This window comes from Cheilinus undulatus, linkage group 23, assembly GCF_018320785.1.
Source record: "Cheilinus undulatus linkage group 23, ASM1832078v1, whole genome shotgun sequence".
Lineage (NCBI taxonomy): Eukaryota > Metazoa > Chordata > Actinopteri > Labriformes > Labridae > Cheilinus > Cheilinus undulatus.
The window spans coordinates 24,197,173-24,214,967 of NC_054887.1; the positions used below are offsets into that span (position 1 = coordinate 24,197,173).

Sequence of the window (17,795 nt, forward strand, 5' to 3'; positions counted from 1 at the left end):
TGCAGTTTGTAAACATTTTTAGAAACCGGAAATTTGGAGCGTTGACCAGCAGGTCGCTAGTCACATCATAATCTAGGTTGTCGCAATAATTGTTCTTGTTGTGTTCGGTCTCTATGTCGCCCTCTTTGCTGAAGTTTTCATTGTCTTAGTTCCTGCTTGACTTTGAACACCTAAGCCATCAATTTTTCCTTATGAAAAATAAAAAACAAAACAGTTTTAACCCATGCACCTTCCAGTGAGCATTTTAGCAAATCATGTTGTACTTTGTCAGCCACTTTTCTTAAACACAGCAAGATCTTCCAAGCATGCTGACATTGCATCGGGTCTCAAAGGTAGAAGCATGTCAGCGTCTCATTCAGGCTATATGGGTTCAAAGAGAATCTTCATAAACTCACTGCATTGAACAACAGTCCCTACTACCTCAGATCTGTTATTTTTCCTTAATATCATAAATAACTATACAATATATTAGGAATGTAACAATTTATTCTTGCATCACAGCCACATCTAAGTCATCTGTGATTCATTCATATTGCATTTCTTCACCAACCTCATGGGACAAGCCTAAACATCATCTTTATGCTTTAACCTGCAGCTTCTTCACAAAGCTTTTTCTCAGTCCCACAGATGTGTACCGTCTGCCTGCGGTAACAGAGCGTCTCCCTGGGTTTGCACAGCTTCTTAAGAGAAAGATTCAAGCATTTTCAAGGTATTCATACAAGCACTGGAAAATGTAAAGCTAGCTGACCTGGCAGGGAGTTCCTATAGAGGTGTTTGGTATTAATGATGGTTTTGCTCCAAACAAACTGTTTAGAATACCAGGAAAATACCTTTAAAAGTTGTGAAAGGACGTTCCTGCAAATTCTGAATCTTTCATCTGGCAGTAAAGGGATTTTATCAGATTTTAACTATCCTGCTGCCTTTGTCTTTTGCTAGAAGTTTCTGTTAATATCCTCGCTCACAGTATAAGCACTATCACAAGGGTTTATGAAGTGGTGACACGGTGAGTCAAATTGCCAGTGAAATCTGCCTAGAAAACTTAAATTCCATTAAACCATCTGTATAAGGCACTAGTGAAAATTACACAAGTCAGGATGATAATATAGTGCCATCTCCATCACACAATATAAAGGGAACCTCATTTACTGGACTTCTACTGATCATTAACCATGACTTTACCACACAGCCTAATCATCGACCACACACTGAGCTGGCTTTGACCCCGGTGAGACATAGAAGACATCAGCTCTCACTCCTGTTGTCCCATTGTCTCTTAACTGTAAGAAACGTAAACTGACACTCAGTCCCTGGTCACAACACCTGTGCCTTGGCTTAATGCTCAATAGGGCATGGGAGAGGGAGATAAAATGAGCGAGGGGGAGTCTGAAACCTGACCCTAATGATAAAGACACCAGTGGGCTTGGTAATGGGCTTGTAATCTGAGCTGGGAAGTAGCAGGCCTTCTCAGTAAGAGCGCGTAGTGGTCATATAAAGGGTAGTGAAAGCTAAGACGTCACTCATTTAGAACTCATTCAGCCATCGTCTGATGACTGATAAGTGGGTTAAAACCCCATGAACCTGGAAACCTGTTCATATTGACACACACAGATGGCGCCTGCTCAGCGATGGCCACTTAGCAGGCTGGTGTTGGGTGGTTTCATCAGCTTCTAAGCTGCCCACATCCTTCCCAGAGGATGGACTCTAATGTGTTGTAGTGAATTTGATACAGCTGATGGGGACTGTTTTACTGCAGAATAAAGTCTGTTTGTTATTAAATGTCCTTACCCACGTACTGCTCCACATCTTTGACAGAAAAAGAAGGGTCTGGTAGTTTGAGTCCAAGTCCCTCCATCTCTGTGACCATTATAGGGTGGTTAAAGCCATGTCTCTCCAGGTACTTGGGTGTCACCTGCTCCCCCTTCATCCGCATCATGATCTCCTCACCACTGGAACAAGATTGGCATAGTTCAGTACACTTGGTCTGTTCCTAGTTAATAAACATGAACATGACATTTACACAGAAAACAAGATGTTTAAGCAATTTTTTCAGGGAAAAGCAGCTTCTAGGTTCAAATTACAAGGTACATGTACAACACTAGATGCTATGAGTGCTTTTTTGTCAAATTCAGCAGACATCTTTACAGTCCCCCATCTGTCTGTGTGGTATTTATGTTTAGGAGGGTATTTATTGAGAAAAAATATAAGCCATACAATTGTGCCGCTGCACACTTTTAGCTTGTTTTCTAGTTTCCATAAGTCTACTGTCTTGTGATAGGACACTTGTGGGTTTGTGGAGCTGGGGTGCAAGGACAAGGAAGTTGCCTTGTCTATGCTAACCACTAACCTTGACATTCAATTTGTTACTTGTGATGCTGCTGTTGAATTTAGGCAGTTCATGGTACTGGCGGTATAACGTTTCCTAAGTGGTTCACAGCTACTTTCTCATCAGCAACCGCTTATGAAAGCGCTAACAGCAGATGGAGTATATGCTTTAGACTGCATCATGGCTGACATTTGCATCCTTTAAAAGAACACGACTGAACACAGAAGTTTTTTTTCCCTGCTGCAATCAAAATGCTAACATTGAAGAAAAAAAAAGTAGGTCTTTATTATCTGCTGCTTTCAAGGAATACAAACCTGCGTAATATCCAGACTGTAAAAAGCATGGACAAAGTCTGCAGTCATCATATTGACTTGAGCTAAGATTTTTAATGATGTACACCTTTTTTGTTTATATTTGGATGTATTGCTATGAAGGGTATGCATTTGGAACAGACATAGTCTCTATCATGTATATATATTTAATGATCTTATCTAACGTCTGTGTAGGTTTTCAGTCATCTAAGTTATACAAAACTTGAAGTAAACTGGGTAACTGGACTTGGTTCAGGTTGTTGAACATGCCTCTTTGGAAGGATTCAACTCTAAAAGTGACTGGAGCTGTAGAGAAACGTTAGCCTTTGTCAACCACTACAATGCCAATGACCTGCGTGGTCATCTAAGAGCTGCTGCCAGAGTCACTGACCTTGTTACCAGTCAGAAGAGTTTAGCACTCCAACCCCATCCCCCATAGTTCCTGGGCCTTATTAAAGCACTACCCCCTTTACCCCAAGAGCATGGCTCTTCAAGGGGTAGATTTTCTACCCTAGAACGAAATCTAGACTCTAGTTCTTGCAGTCAAGAAGCACAGAATTTCTCAGATGGTTTCTAGTTCCTGAGGAAATGCACTCTATAGGACTTCAGGGGCTTCTACAGCAAGCCTTGAGTTGACACTCCAAATACCGTATTTGTTTTTGCCTTTCCACATTGGCTTTATTTTTCAATATCAGAGGTATCCACTTGGGAAACTATCTGCTTGCTAAAATCATTGCTCAATATTATAGTGCACAACACAACAATGGAAGTACCTGATAGTTTTTACTCTCTTAATACAAAATACAAAACAAGTTGATTAACATAATCAAAGTTACTGTGGGGAAATAACCACATTGTAAAACTGCCTGATCATAAGTGATACATTCATCCACCATCACAGTAAACCTATCAGGCAGCAAATGCAGATGCTAAACTATAAATCCTCAGCCACATCAGGGCTGCAGTTAACCCCAGCTTTATGAGGAACTCTTAATACGCTTTCATATATGAATGAGCCCTGACTCTTTGTGCTGAGATGACAGTTAAGACTTTTACAGGTATACGTGAGTATGTCTGCACACTGATATCTACCCGGCGAAGCTCCTGCTCTGCAGCTCCTTGACGAACACTGGTGTCCCGGCCTGCACCGGCTTGGTTCCATCGTCTGGCTCTGTGTAGTCGTGCCTATGCCAGTTGTTGCGCTTTTTCACTGCAAACGGAGACATTTGAGGTTCAGGAGGTTGCTTCATTCTAATTTTATCACATCCCTCTTCAAGCTCCAACAAAGTGGTAAATTATGCACATCACCACCACTTTTTGTAAGCACATTAATTCACTACTCAACCCCTGTGCTGAGAGGTGGAGATGGTGGGGCTTGTCCAATCAAAGCGGAGGGCTTACAACACCATTCAATTATCCTGTTAATGTCTGCCCTCTGGGCTCCTCGAGGTTAACCCAGCCCCCCTCTTAAAAGAATAAAAAAATCAGACTTGAGCAACACTGCAGAGTGGCCCTTTTCCCTAGGGACCAGTTCAACATACAGACACAGAGGAGGGAGGGGAAAAACTGAATGTAAAGAGGGTAGACATGTAAATGTGAGGCAGAGAATCAGAGTACGGTGAAAGATAAATGAAATACATGTTAGGACTAAAGGAAGAAAGAAGACGGAGGAACAAAAAGAAAAGAATTATTACACTGATGATAAGTCCCAGTACTCACTCAGGGAGGGTCCTTGTACAACATCACAGTTGGGGCAGTGGTAAACATCGATATCCACAGCATGATGCTCTTCTACCTGCACACAGCTGGAGATGGAAAGAAGACACAGTGAGGACAGGCTCACATTTCTACCAACATGTTCAAACATGATTCAAGATCATGCATGCAATGTTATGCAAGATATTCTTAAGAGACTATCTTTCTTCTCTTTCATTTCTTGTACTTCACATTTTTTTCCAAATTAGCTGAAAACAGCTTTGCCTTTAAATACTAAAAAACAAGCAAGCTATCAGAGATAGTCAAAATAACTGATTTATTAAGCAGTTGTATTTTATTTTTCTGTCTTAGTAGATACAGACCCCCGACCCCCCCCCCCCCAAAAAAAAACCCCTCAAATTTAATGAACCAAAGCCACTGAACGGATCTATTCCTTCGTTTTTGGTCCAACTTTGGCAATATTCCGAAATGCCTTAAAAGCTTCACTTTTATGTTGCCTCCTTTATGACTTTAGCCTGCTGAGCTTTGTGGTGTTTGCACAGCTTCTTTTACTCAAGTGAAGTTCTTTGAGATGATTAAAATTTTTTGAATGGAGGCTCAAATCCTAGATGTAAGGTTGCACCCAATTTCACAAGGCAGCCCTGGTTTAAGACCTTTCCCACATGCCATTCCCCACATTCTCATCCCTGTTTCTTAGTTTATCCACTGTCCTGTCTCCATCCATTAAGACATAAAAAGCCTGATAATAACACTCTAAAGTTCTCTGATTGGACTTTGAATATTGTTTATTTATTTAAGAATAAAAACAATAAACTTAATAAATGAACAATAAATTGTCTAAAATACTTGCCATGAGAGCTAAAGAAATTATTTTCAAACTGCCATTAGTAGCACAAGAAAAAAGTAAATAATGTCAATAAAGTAGATGTGCAAAAGAAATTAAAGCTTTTGGAAGAGATGCTGTAAAAGGAGGTAGTTTTCTGCAGCCCAACACAACAATCCTGACCACAACACATGATTTAAAGTGTTGACTAAGTTGCCAAAGTGTTGACATGATTGAGTTCCTTGTCTGACCTGACCCAGCTGAAACCATTTAATCAAACTGATGCACTTGTCAAACCTTTGTCAAACACTGTGTGTGTTAACAGGAAGATGTGAGTGGTTACAGGTTTGGGATAAGCAAACACAGGCAAACAAGAGACAAATTTCAGTCTGGAAAAGCTGTACTTTTTCCACAAATGTTCTACAACAACTGTGGAACAGCTGCAGCCTTGTTTGTTTTTGATACAAGAGCACAAAACCTGAAGTGCATTTTAAGTGATTAACTTGATAAATAAAATCCAAACTAAAGATCAAATTTCTGAGTAAATCAAGGTTGAAAAAAAATTTAAAAGAGTAATTTATGCTTTATGTTTGAAATGCATACAGGTATAAATAGAACCTTCTGTCAAGACTCTGAGTCCATTTGGGTGCATTGTACTGTACTGCAGCCTGCAGCTCAAGCAAGACCCACAAAACATTATAAAGAAAAATGCTTTGAAGCATATATTTGATGTTAGCCCTACAACAGATCAACAGGGCAGGGTAAGAATTGAATGTCCGATGGACACCAGCTCAGGTGGTCTGCGTGAGACACATTCATCCCAACATAACAGATTTGAGTACGTATATAGTTGACTGATGTATTGTCTAAAATGCACAGATCTATTTTAACAGGTAAAGGAAGCATACATGCATAAATGAGCCTTAAGAAAAAAAAAAGGCAAAAAGTAATGGTGCACCAGTGCGTCTGTCTAACATCAGCATTGGCCAATGGCTTTCCCATGAACGTTTGTTGGCCAATGACAGTGGCTGATGTGTGTCATACTTGGTGACTACACAAATCTAAAGTGCATGGTGTTGTAAGAAATCATGCTAAAAAACAAAAGCAATGATAGACAGTGGTCTGTCAAGTTTCTGCTGCACACATCCTCAAGCTAGCTGTCTAGATCAACCACATTTGTGGCCAGGGTGTGGTTGCAATTGGCTGAAAAAATAGGGACGCTTCAAACTCTCCTCTTCCCTACTCGCACCTGCAGGTGCAGTCAGGAATGAAGCCAAAAGACTGCATCAGGACGTCTCAGGATGTGGATTAGTACATTGTACATAATGCAAAGCCTTTTGAAAAAAAAAAAAAACGTGCCCTTGCGACATATGCTACAGACTACAATCTCCCTGCAACTTTAACTACACAACAGTTTATTTGACAACTTTACCAGACTTCTCTCTCCATTTGGACAGCTGACAATGAGAGAAGTCAGTGCCATCAGATTTATCAGCTGCTGAAGTGATCCCTTCAGTAAGAGACCATCAACATTTTTTAATCAAGGGAGCAGCCACTGATCACAGTGCTAAATCAACAAAGACTACTTTAATAGAGGCTGTTTGCAAAAGATTTGAACAGTTTTCTGCATTGCTACATTATTAGATACAAGGACCACTATTTCTGTGAGGACATTTAACAAAGCGCATGAGCGCAGCTTGGCGCATCTGATTGGCATGCCTGTCACGGATGCTTGAGAAGAGGCTGCTTCTCACATGACGCCAGAGAAGAGAAGCAGACTGAGCTGCAACAATCCAGAGGTGCTAATCTTTGTAGAAAAAAAAACACATCTAACCAAAAACTAAAATACAAGGTAAGACTAGGCAATATGTTAGCATCTTACCAAGAAATTGTCTTCTAGGTAGGACGGGGTGTTATACCTGCATCTTGATAAGAATAAGACTTGGAGGAAGGACTGTGAAATATCAGTTTTAATAATATCACTGTATTTTTCAATGAGGTATGCGATTAAATATGAATGTTTGTAACAGCGTAGTTTATGTTGAAGTTTATTTGAAAATAAGCAGTGATTTATTACAAACTCAAAGCTAGGCTGCAATAATTTTCAGAAATGGTATATTTCATTGATTAATAAGCTTAAATATAAGGCTGTATTGCAGAGGCAAACAGATGGCATAGAAGTTAGGTTGGGCCCTGGTTCAATTCCGGCTTGTGCCTCCTTTCCCTTATGTCTCTCCCCAATTTCTCATCCCTGTTTCAGATTCTTATCAACTCTTGTTTATTAATAAAGGCACAAAAAACCCAAAGATTTATCTTTCTAAAAAAGTAGTATTGTGAATTTTTTTATGGTTGAATTTGCCCCCTCTAATGGAATGAAGAATAGAATTATATCGGTGTTCAACAAAGAAAAATAATTTTTGGTCCCTGGCAGTTAACAGCTAAAGTCTTAACAGCTGTCAAAGTAATTCAGCTTGCTGTAACAGGAAATGCACACAATCTGTTGGCCTTATAGTAGCTTATATAAGCTACTCAAATATTGCAACTACAAAGCCAGCCAGCTAGACTGGAATATTGGTAGATTTCCCTGTTTTCCTAGCACCTTTTTCAGCATCTTTACACAGCAATCACACTTGTTCTAGAACACTATCTTCTGCAAAGACAGTGAGAGATGTGTTAACATTTTCTCCAACAGATTTGCAACACTACTACAGCTACCCCCGACTTTCCTGCAGCAGCCAAACCACAGGCAGCAACACACATGCATTCCTCTGTTGCATACCAGAGTCCCATTCCAGAGCAGCATGGGTTGAACAGCAACCAGACTGCCATTCAGCATGTATGGACACCTATGGCTGTTAAGAGTTGGAAAATCACTAAAAGCAGTGTGTTTGTGTGAATCACGCATGTGCAAAGGTCAGTTTTATGGTTTAATAATGTAACAGAGTGGCCACAAACTCACACACAAAGAAGCCACTGTGATTGTAGTTTGAAAGGGGGTTTCTGAGATCTTAAGGCAATAAGTATTTATACTCGCACTGGATGTCCCTACTTGTCCTAATCAGCAACTCACAGCCATGCCTTTACTTTGCTTTAACATCCAATCTAATGTCTATGTCTACATATAAACATTAGCACAAAAGATACTGGATTTTTGCCAACTTGCACTTGGTGGGGAATGTTTGAATCCAGTATAGGTACTATAGGTACAAACTCAGCAGGATACAACTGTACTACGTGAACTTTCTCATGACCTAGGCCAATGTAATTATTGCACTTCAATTCTTTGGTTTAATTCAGCTAGTTTAAAAATGCAGCTAAGCGTCATTAGCGCTCTAACAGCCGCTCCTTAGGAAGGAACTACACTTTGCGATCCACAACAAACTTGCCAGCACACTTAACTTGAAGCAAAACCACCATCAACGCCTTCCTTTGGGCTCTGGTGGCTAGCTTTTTTGCTTTGGCAGGCAACATAGTAACAGGGAGTATTAATGGATTTATAAACGCCTGCAGGAGGGATGGTGCTAATGGCGGTCTGCTATCTGCTTTGATCTAGAAGAAATTGCAGGAAACTGTAAAGGGAAATAAAGCCGAGGGCCATTAAGTCATCAGGAAGTGGTAGGCTCTTGTGAATGCTGGCCTCAGTCACCCCAGTGCACTAACAGGATGTCAACAGTAGCTCCCTCTCCTCTCCTCAGTTTATCCTCTACTGTAGTTGACTTAATTCTAAGGTTGTAAACATTTAAAAACTGCAATACTTGTTGAATATTTTGTAATCTTCCTTATTTTGAAGATGATAGCACCGAAAGCACTGAAGTTCTGCCAAAAATGAGATCTTCAGTCATATTTTTAGCCAAAAGCTGCTTTGAGAGAAAAAGAGACTACTAGGGGTGTAAAGCATTCAGACATCTCACTATTTAATTTAATTTTAGGAGTCATGATTTAATACAAAAATGTTTCTAATTCAGAGAGTGAGAGAGGTAATACTGTTTGATTTTAACAAGGATTAAGCATGCACACTTTACTGCATTTTCATCAAAAACCATTGGAGCCAAAATGTCAATTTTTGGGAGCAAAGTTTGCTAAAACTTAAAAAACTGATGTACCAAGAAGTAAAAGGATCTAGAAGACTTAGTGTCAGAGACAGTGCTCAACATAGCCAAAGTCCTAGTGTGGTTGTACTTCATCTTAGCACTTCTACAACCCCTCTTATCCAATCAACATACATGTCCAGGACTCATTGTTGTGTAAGGGTAATAACATCATATTTCACTACGACAATCATCCCAAGAGAAACAAAAGCGTGCAAAGATAGCCATACTTTTAATTCACCAGCAGACAGGCCTGCTTGTGTCTTTCAGTTACTTTTTGCATATGGCAGGAAATGGCAAAAAAAAAAGCTGCCAGAAATACTCCCCCGCCTGCACGTGAGCAAGCGGATGACCAACAATAACACTGTACAGTTCCTGGCTGTAGTATTAAGCATTGCTCATGAACCAGGAATCTTGGTTAAAACATGTGGCTGTTTGCTGGGGGGGCTGAATATGACTCACAGCTCTCATGCCGTTCAGTTTTGTAGAGAAGTGTAAGAGTGGCGCATGCTCAGCTGTGGTGACTTTGTTGTCCTCATCTCACTTTCCTTTATGTAACGCCACAGTAGGAAACCAGGGCACTGTGCCACATTCGCCGGCCTGACTCAGCTTGAGTGTCACCTGTAATGATCACTACTTTACAAGGCATAAGAGCCCATGAAACTGTGTGGCTTTAAAGCCCAGAATAAAAATAAAAGAGAGGGAGGGGACTGAGCTGAAACGAACAAGCGCCAACTATTTCCTATGTGTTGCATCATCGCAGAGCTGTCGACTCTGCAAACAGCTCTTGAACCTATGTGAACCTTGTATGCCTGGAAAGCAATCAGAGCAGAGGATCAGACTGGAGACTGACGTCAACATATGTCTCAGGACAACAACAGAGCATACTGTGATATAGACAGGCGGATAGTACAGTCGATTTGTCTCATAGGAGAAAAAAAAAAACCCCAGAGACTGGAGGGTTTATTCTGTGACGCCACTGCAGCAGATTAACAAGCTAAACATCCCTTCCTGAAAGAGAGGAGATGTGTGTACTTGGCTAAAGCCCTGCCATCAACAACCCCTCTCCCTCCACTTCCTCTCATCAAGGGCCTCCTTCCTGTGTGACTGAGAGGGCTTATTCATTAGTCCATGCACTGTGAGGGGTTCATTGTCCTCCATGATCACTGCAAAAACACAAAGGCTGGAGGCGGGCATCACCATTATTTTAAGCTCTAAATAACTGCTCTGCATGGGGCGGCGACACGCCCACATTAGGGAACTGGCAGATCCCTAATAGATGGGTGCCTGAGAGAGAGACAGAGAGGAGATGAGGGCAGTTAAACACACCTGGCTATCCTTATCCACCCCAGAGGAGCACCTGACTCCTCCGGCCTTTTTCCCTAATGCTCTCAGTCAAAGCTTACATAAACAGAACAGCACTTGGACAGCAATAAGAGCCACTGAGCCTTGACAGATGGATAGAAGTCTGTCATTTTAGCTTTACTGGTAAAATCATTTAAGCTAGCTATGTGCAAAAGCTATATAAAATACAGAAATATTTGCAGCTTGAAGGAGACCTCTCTGAAGTCAGCTGGTAAACAATAAAAGAGGATCACTTTGTTGTTTATGGGGCGTCAGGGAGCCCCAGGGAGTTTTAACAACTTAATTGTTTTTTGTGCAGGTTGACTCGCCTTGAGGCTCAGGGCGCCAAGGCTCTGCTTTCACACATGTCTTCAACATGGTTGTGTTAAGGCCCCCAGTGCCCCTGTAAAACCGACAGAGTCATCAGTCTTGTGACTGTCTGCTGTTGGAATAAATCAGACAAAAAACCCTGTCTGATCTCAGACAGAGCGACTTTTACCATTTTTCCTTTCACGGCTCAGATTCTCATACTCAAACTAGTAAATCACCAGAGAGCAGGTACAGATCCAACACCAGTGAGCTATAAATCAGGAAATATTATCTTTTAATAACTGTATCCTGGTAACAACGGATAAAAGAGTTATGACGTCCATCTGATACCACACCATGATAACAGTGTGTCCAAACAGCATGTCATGCAAGTGAGCAACAGTGACCAAATTTGTTTGATCCCATTGTTTCTTATATGAGTGCATACCAGCCTGCAAGCTGTCTAGGGTGGTAAATTTCACCCCAGTCCTGTTTCCGATGCATCACCTGTGAATGAGGAAAAAGGATCTTGGAGTGAGGGACTAAACAAGCTTCAAGTAACATCCTACAGGGAGACTGTCTTCATTTTCTCTTGCTTTTTTAGTTCAAAGTTTTACTTAAAAAGTACAATACCTGTAAAATAAGACAGTTATTGAAATGATGGGAAAAGCAGCAGCAATAATGCATCAAAGGTTGCAGAGTGGCTACATTTTTGATGTAGACTTATGTTTTGGGAAACTGAAGAATTGTTATACGATGAGACACCTTCTTTTCTGAATCCAATTCACCTTATTTCTGACCCGTTCTGGCACATTTTTGATTGGTATTCATATTGGAACCAATCTAGGTGCAATCCTGTCACAACACTTGCAGAAAAACCTTTTCGTTTTATCATCAAATACTAAATAGTCCTTGATCTATGATGAAAACGAGTTAATTTTTCTCTACAAATCTTATGACAATAATATTGAGCTTTCATAAGTTTTATTCTATCCAACTTTGATGGTTGTTTGTTGACTCTAAATCTTCTGCCTCATTAAGTCAGTCTATTTATAGCAGACAAAGAATAATGCTTTCAATATCATGGCAGAAATAATATATTGTTAATATAATAATTCCTTCTGGCATGTAATCAATACATGAGGCTGTTGACCTCACTAATCAACATTGATTAAGCTGGAAGTAATTCAGTTTCTCTGCCCCCCTGAGACAGCCCTGCTAACGAATGTAAACACAGCTTTTAACAGGCGCTATGAGGCGGATATTTACTTTGACCAATTAACTTATCAGACATCTAAAGAGATGATCTGAAATGTCGCACACTTTATGGATGTCAGTGGTAAAAAACAAAGAGAATAAGAATCCTTCCATTAATCTATCCATCCTCTCAGCGTAAACACTAAAGGGACACTCCGTAGAGGCTATCCATCTCTCTTTAGTGTGCTCACACTCTGTGCGACATTGATAGATCGTGCATTGAACCTGGCTAGCCAGAGCGCCCATCAATCATTCCCTCTGTCCACTCAGAGCCCTGCTGGTCTATCATCACCCCCCACCGTCCATATCTAAATCAGACAAGGGGCAGTCCTTCAGTGTCTGACACCTACACCAGGGTAGACCCAATGATCTGACTTGACCTGGTGAGGATCTCCTGTGCACAAAAATGTCCTGTGTCAGTGTTAAGTGGTGTTTTGGAAACACTGGAAATATTCAAACAGAAGAAGCAGGTCTTGTAATTAGGAAAGGTCCTAAATGGTAAATAACAGAGTTTTAGCCAACTTTTTCAACCCAAACCACAGGTTGTGGGTTTTGGTGCGTTTGGTTCTTTTGAGAAGTGGTGCTGGAGGTAATTCTAGGTCAAGAGATGAAAACCCAGAACACATTTAAAGTCAGGGATCAGAGACTTTGTTTTTCACGTCTTAAATCATTCATGTTTGTGCAATTGTTGTCGTTTGTGGTTTCCTTCGAAAGATTTTACATTAAAAGTTAAAGACAGAGTAACAGTCGTTGTTTTAGTAGTCTCACAATTCAGAAAAACCAGTGGACATGAACATAGCACGTACATGGGCCGAGTGAGGTACACATTAAAGGTAATTGTGCCAGTTTTGGCCCAGATTCCCCCTTATGACCAGAGTCAGGCCCAAATATCTGATTGTTCTAAAGACTATCTTGTTAAGTTTGTGGCATTTTAATAGTAATTTTAACCTCCCTGATCAGAGCTGTCATGACTTGAAATGTCAAGCTAAACCATATGATAGCCAAGCAAGCTGACTGAAGGAGGGAGCACAATCAACACAGAAATGGCAATGACAGTTAACATGAAGTTAGATGGACCTATTTTTTCATTTGCGGCAACAATACAAGTTGTTTATATACATCCTGTAAAACATAGCGTGATCCAACTGACAGGGAGAGGAGTTAAATCAAAATGAATTCTGCAGTGGATGTTTCAGATAGCCAAAATTAGGCTGTTCACTAGTTCGCCAAAATTAGCCAAAATTAGGTTGTTCACTAGTTTGAAGTCTGTGTGACATTTCCAGTTCTGAGACAAGAGACTCCTGTTGTTGGTGAATCAATGTGTTGATGTGTCAGGGTTAAGGAAGTACTGCTTCAGTAGATCAAGAGAGATCTAGGGCTGGCTAGACACCAGGTAACTTAAAATCTTTCAGATTTAAAATGTGGGAGACCATCACAGACAATTTCAATCTATTTTTAACATTGTAGCCAGATTGTGAGGCCATGCATGCCATTTGTAGTAACAATTTAACAGCAGAGATACTGTAGAGCAGGGGTATCAAACTCAATCACAGCAGAGACCGGATTCTGGATTCAAGACTAACCTGAGGGCCTAACAGGGTCATCTTTTTTTACCATAAACTGTCAACCTTGTTTCACCGGTAATAAAATATGTAAAAAAAAAAAAAAAAAAATTAGCACTGATGATAAGCGATTTTGACATTTTAAAAGTTAAAAAGATAAGTTTAAAGGCTCACAGTCTGAGAAAAGTACACTTATTAGTTCAAAAAGGTCAAAACATGAAATTGAAAAATAATGTTTTGTAAAGGAGAAAGAAGTCAAAATTATGAGTTTAAAAGGTCAAAATATTAAATAAAATATGTAATCGTGAAATTAAAGTCAAGATATGATTCAAAATTTTAAATTGTGAGTCTAAAAGGTCAAATTATGGGATTATGAAGTCAAAGTTTGGAGTTGAAAATACGAGGTAAAATAAAAAATAGTTGGTTAAAAAGGTCAAAATTTCACTTAAAAATAGAATTATGAATCTTAAAGCTCAAAATATTATATGAGAAGTCAATATTATGAGTTGAAATGCTCAAAGAACGAAATTAAAAGTCAAAATCCTAAATTTGAGTCCTGTGAGATGCTAAATTGAAAATGTGAAATTAAAACACAAATTCATTCACTTTCTCACATTCCTGACTTCTTATTTAAATATTTTTACTCCTTACTTTTTCAGATTTTGTGACTTAACAAGGATATCTTACATCATGAAGGATAAGTTCACATTTTTATACTTGAGGAAACCTGCAGACCTTATACTGATGGGCCAGTTATAACAGAAATATGAGATCAGCTTGCGGGCCAGATTTAACTGTTCCATGGGCTGGATTTGGCCCCTGGGCCTTGAGTTTGACACCTGTGCTGTAGAGACAAGATCTCACACGTGACTTCAGAAGGTAAACAAATATGGAGGATAATAGAAGTCCTTAGCTGGCTATCCGAGCATGCATCTGTTTAGCAGCAAAAATAAAATAAAGGATTAGAATATGGGTAAAATCCCAGCAGATAAGACGCTAGAGTGTGTTTAGGATTGCAAGCTTTGACACTACCCTGTCTGTTTGCTCTCACTGGCTTTTGTGAGTATTCCATCACAGGCAGCCCAACCTGGAATAGTAAATATCAAACACGTACAATTTCAGATTGGGAAGTCTCTGCCTTGATCAGGAGCAGTTGTTTTAATGCCACACATCTAATGACTGTTTGTGACTAGGGCTGGGCAATTAATCGCAAATTAGATTAAATCGCAACTTGGCCTGCTGCAATTTTTAAATCGCAGACAATGCAATATATCTTTTTACAGATTTGATACAATTTTTTGCAGCAGAAATGTTATGCTCTTCACATTGTGCATATATATAAGCGTCTTTTTCTCCAAAATAGTTTAGTAAAATCCCACTTTTCCTGATAGTGTATATGATTTTCTAAATCAAAATCAGAATAACAAGAAATTAACATCCCTTCAGTATAGCAATCTATATCAAATTTGCTACATGAGCCATAATCATTATCTAGTATTGCATTGGTTATAATTGCCTCCACCGCAGAGGTTATGTGATCTGCAGGGTTTGTTAGTTAGTTTGTTTGTTAGTTAGTTTGTTTGTTAGCAACATAACTCAAAAAGTTGTGGACAGATTTTGATGAAATTTTTTAGGTAACGTCAGAAATGACATAAGGAAGAACGGATTAGATTTTGGAAGTCGTGACATGCCTTGAATCAGGTCATAACCATCTGATTGTTGAGAGGACAAAGCACCTTGAAATCAGGCTGAAATTTGTCCAGCGTGAAGAGAGCCTTAAAAATTAAATCATCCTTTAAATGAAATGCATGTTTACCCTGAATATAATTTTGTTTTTCTCTTGGCTTAAAGGAGAGCCTAAGTTTCAAACTAGAAAAAATAAATTATATGGCCTGAACCTGGTTGTTTTTAAGCATCATAGTGCAGATATCTTACTTATTACTTTAAAAAGTAAACAACCAATTAATCCATAAACTGAGAAAATATTTAATCAAAATTTTGTTTTAAAATCTCAGGATGCCTGCGAAAAGGACTTCTATGTAACAAAAGATCTTCTCCTAAATGTAGTTAGATGAGCAAAATGTGTTTTTAGTAGATTTATCCTACTTGTCCTCACAAAAGTAGACATTTGCATGTTAGACACTGATGTAGCTAATGGTGAGAAATTTTTTACATCCACTCAAGACATTTACACTGCATCCTGCATCCTGCATTTGTATTTGTCTGTTTCATACAGTTTTAAATTGAACATTTTCAGGTTTTGGACTGTTGGTCAAAGAAAACAAGACATCCTTAGACCTCCATACCAAGACAAATCCTCCCTGTTTTTCCTTTTCAGATACTGATCACAACAGCAACACAGATAAACAACACTGTGCTCTGTTTGCCATGCCCAGTTCCTCATCCCATTACAGTTCCAGGCTGTATTGTGTACTGAGATGTTGAGATAGACAGGTGATGGAAAACAGAGCACTCTCCAGGAATCGAGGCAGCCATACAAAGTACCCAAACACAAACACAAACAGCAACACTGACAAACAGGCAACGGGAGGTTGATCTCCTCTCCTTTCCACTCAATCAGCTTGCCATCATCCACAGCCAGAGAATATCCCTTTCCTTCTGGCCCGCCTCGTGGGAAAGAGGCAGGAAATGTGGCTGTTTTTGGAGCTCTTCTCTCTCTCTCTCTGTATCTGCATATTAGTCATCAATGGGGGAAGCTCCAACATTTGTTCCTTTTTCTTGCAGGCTGCGCATGACACACAGCCAGTCTTTTTTGGCTCTGACACGCCACAAATTCTGGCCGCCAAGTTTTTTGGCAGGACACTTGAAGTGGTTACGCAATGGCTTCCGTCATTTCAACACGAGCAAAAAAAGATTATTGTATTCATAAACAGTTGCTGTGGAGATGCGCCCACGCAGGCTGTTTGAACGAGCTGGAAAGCAGGGCATGTGTAACTTTTGTCTGCGGACTTCAGTCACATAGATAAAAAGTGACAGTTGCACAGTCAGGTTAGGCTGGTCTGACACATGACACATAATGTCACAACAGACTTAATACGCCTTCTTCAACCTTATGTGGCAATCTTATCTTCTGCCTGTCAGAATCAGAGCACAAGGTGAGTAGTTCAACAAGCCTTTCGTTGCTAAAAATGCCTGATATCTGGGTCAAACGTCATTATAGTAAAAGTACAGGCTGTACTTTTACCTGTACCACCCAAAACCACTAAAAAACCATCCCTCTGTGTGTGGGAGGGGATTTTTGGTAAAAAATTGGGTGTGGACAAGAGCATTCGCAACTGAAATCGACAATGTAACACCTTACGTGCTTGAAAGAACACAATAAGAGTGTAATCACACAACAATGAAATTCCCTACATGATGATTTTGGCAGCTACCACCCACTCTCCCACATACATGGTGATTCATAAAAAGCTGATATTACACCACGTATAGGCTTGTGATACATACGAGAGTATGAGGAATTATAACGAATGAGAAAAAGACAAAAACACCCAGGAGAAATGCTAAAAATGTGCTTGGCTGGTACCTTTAAATAAATGCTCCCCATATTCACCACTAGGGGTCCTTTGCCATGTGCCTCCTCTGTTTGAAAGGGGATTTAAATTTCGTAAGCTGTCAATCAAAAGCCCGACCATAACAAGCTCCTTGTTCCCTGCCATTCGCTTTCTAATAAAGAAAATCACAACTAATAAATCAAAAAAGAAAAAGCACTGCATATATACATGTGTGCCTTACAAAGGGATTGTGATAGAAAGATATATTGTCGAATGTATATAACAATGACCAGTTGTACGGTAAAACACCTAGAACTTGTTAAATAAATCTCAATAATGTAAATATAAGTGAGAGGTTGATTGCGGTAGCCTTTACCTTGAATAACCTAACTCGGTGAACCAGATTACGAGCTTAAACCTATATACTGCTACACAACGGCTGGTCCGACTCGCTCTTTATCCGCTGAAAACGATAAAAGCAATATTAAACGTATCTAAAAAATGACAACAATGAGTTGGCACACATTTCGTCTTTATATGAAACTTT

At 39.7% G+C, this 17,795-nt stretch overlaps 1 protein-coding gene across 1 annotated transcript in view; it reads right to left on the reverse strand.

Moving 5' to 3' along the window:
* Positions 1–17,795, reverse strand: part of kdm7aa (lysine (K)-specific demethylase 7Aa) — a 35,538-nt gene that overhangs the window by 17,236 nt on the left and 507 nt on the right. Inside the window, exons 2-4 of the mRNA XM_041780978.1 lie at positions 4,354–4,439; positions 3,727–3,844; positions 1,786–1,946 (exon numbers count right to left, since the gene is read on the reverse strand). Coding sequence (XP_041636912.1) covers positions 1,786–1,946; positions 3,727–3,844; positions 4,354–4,439 — 365 coding nt within the window. The remainder of the gene's footprint in view (positions 1–1,785; positions 1,947–3,726; positions 3,845–4,353; positions 4,440–17,795) is intronic.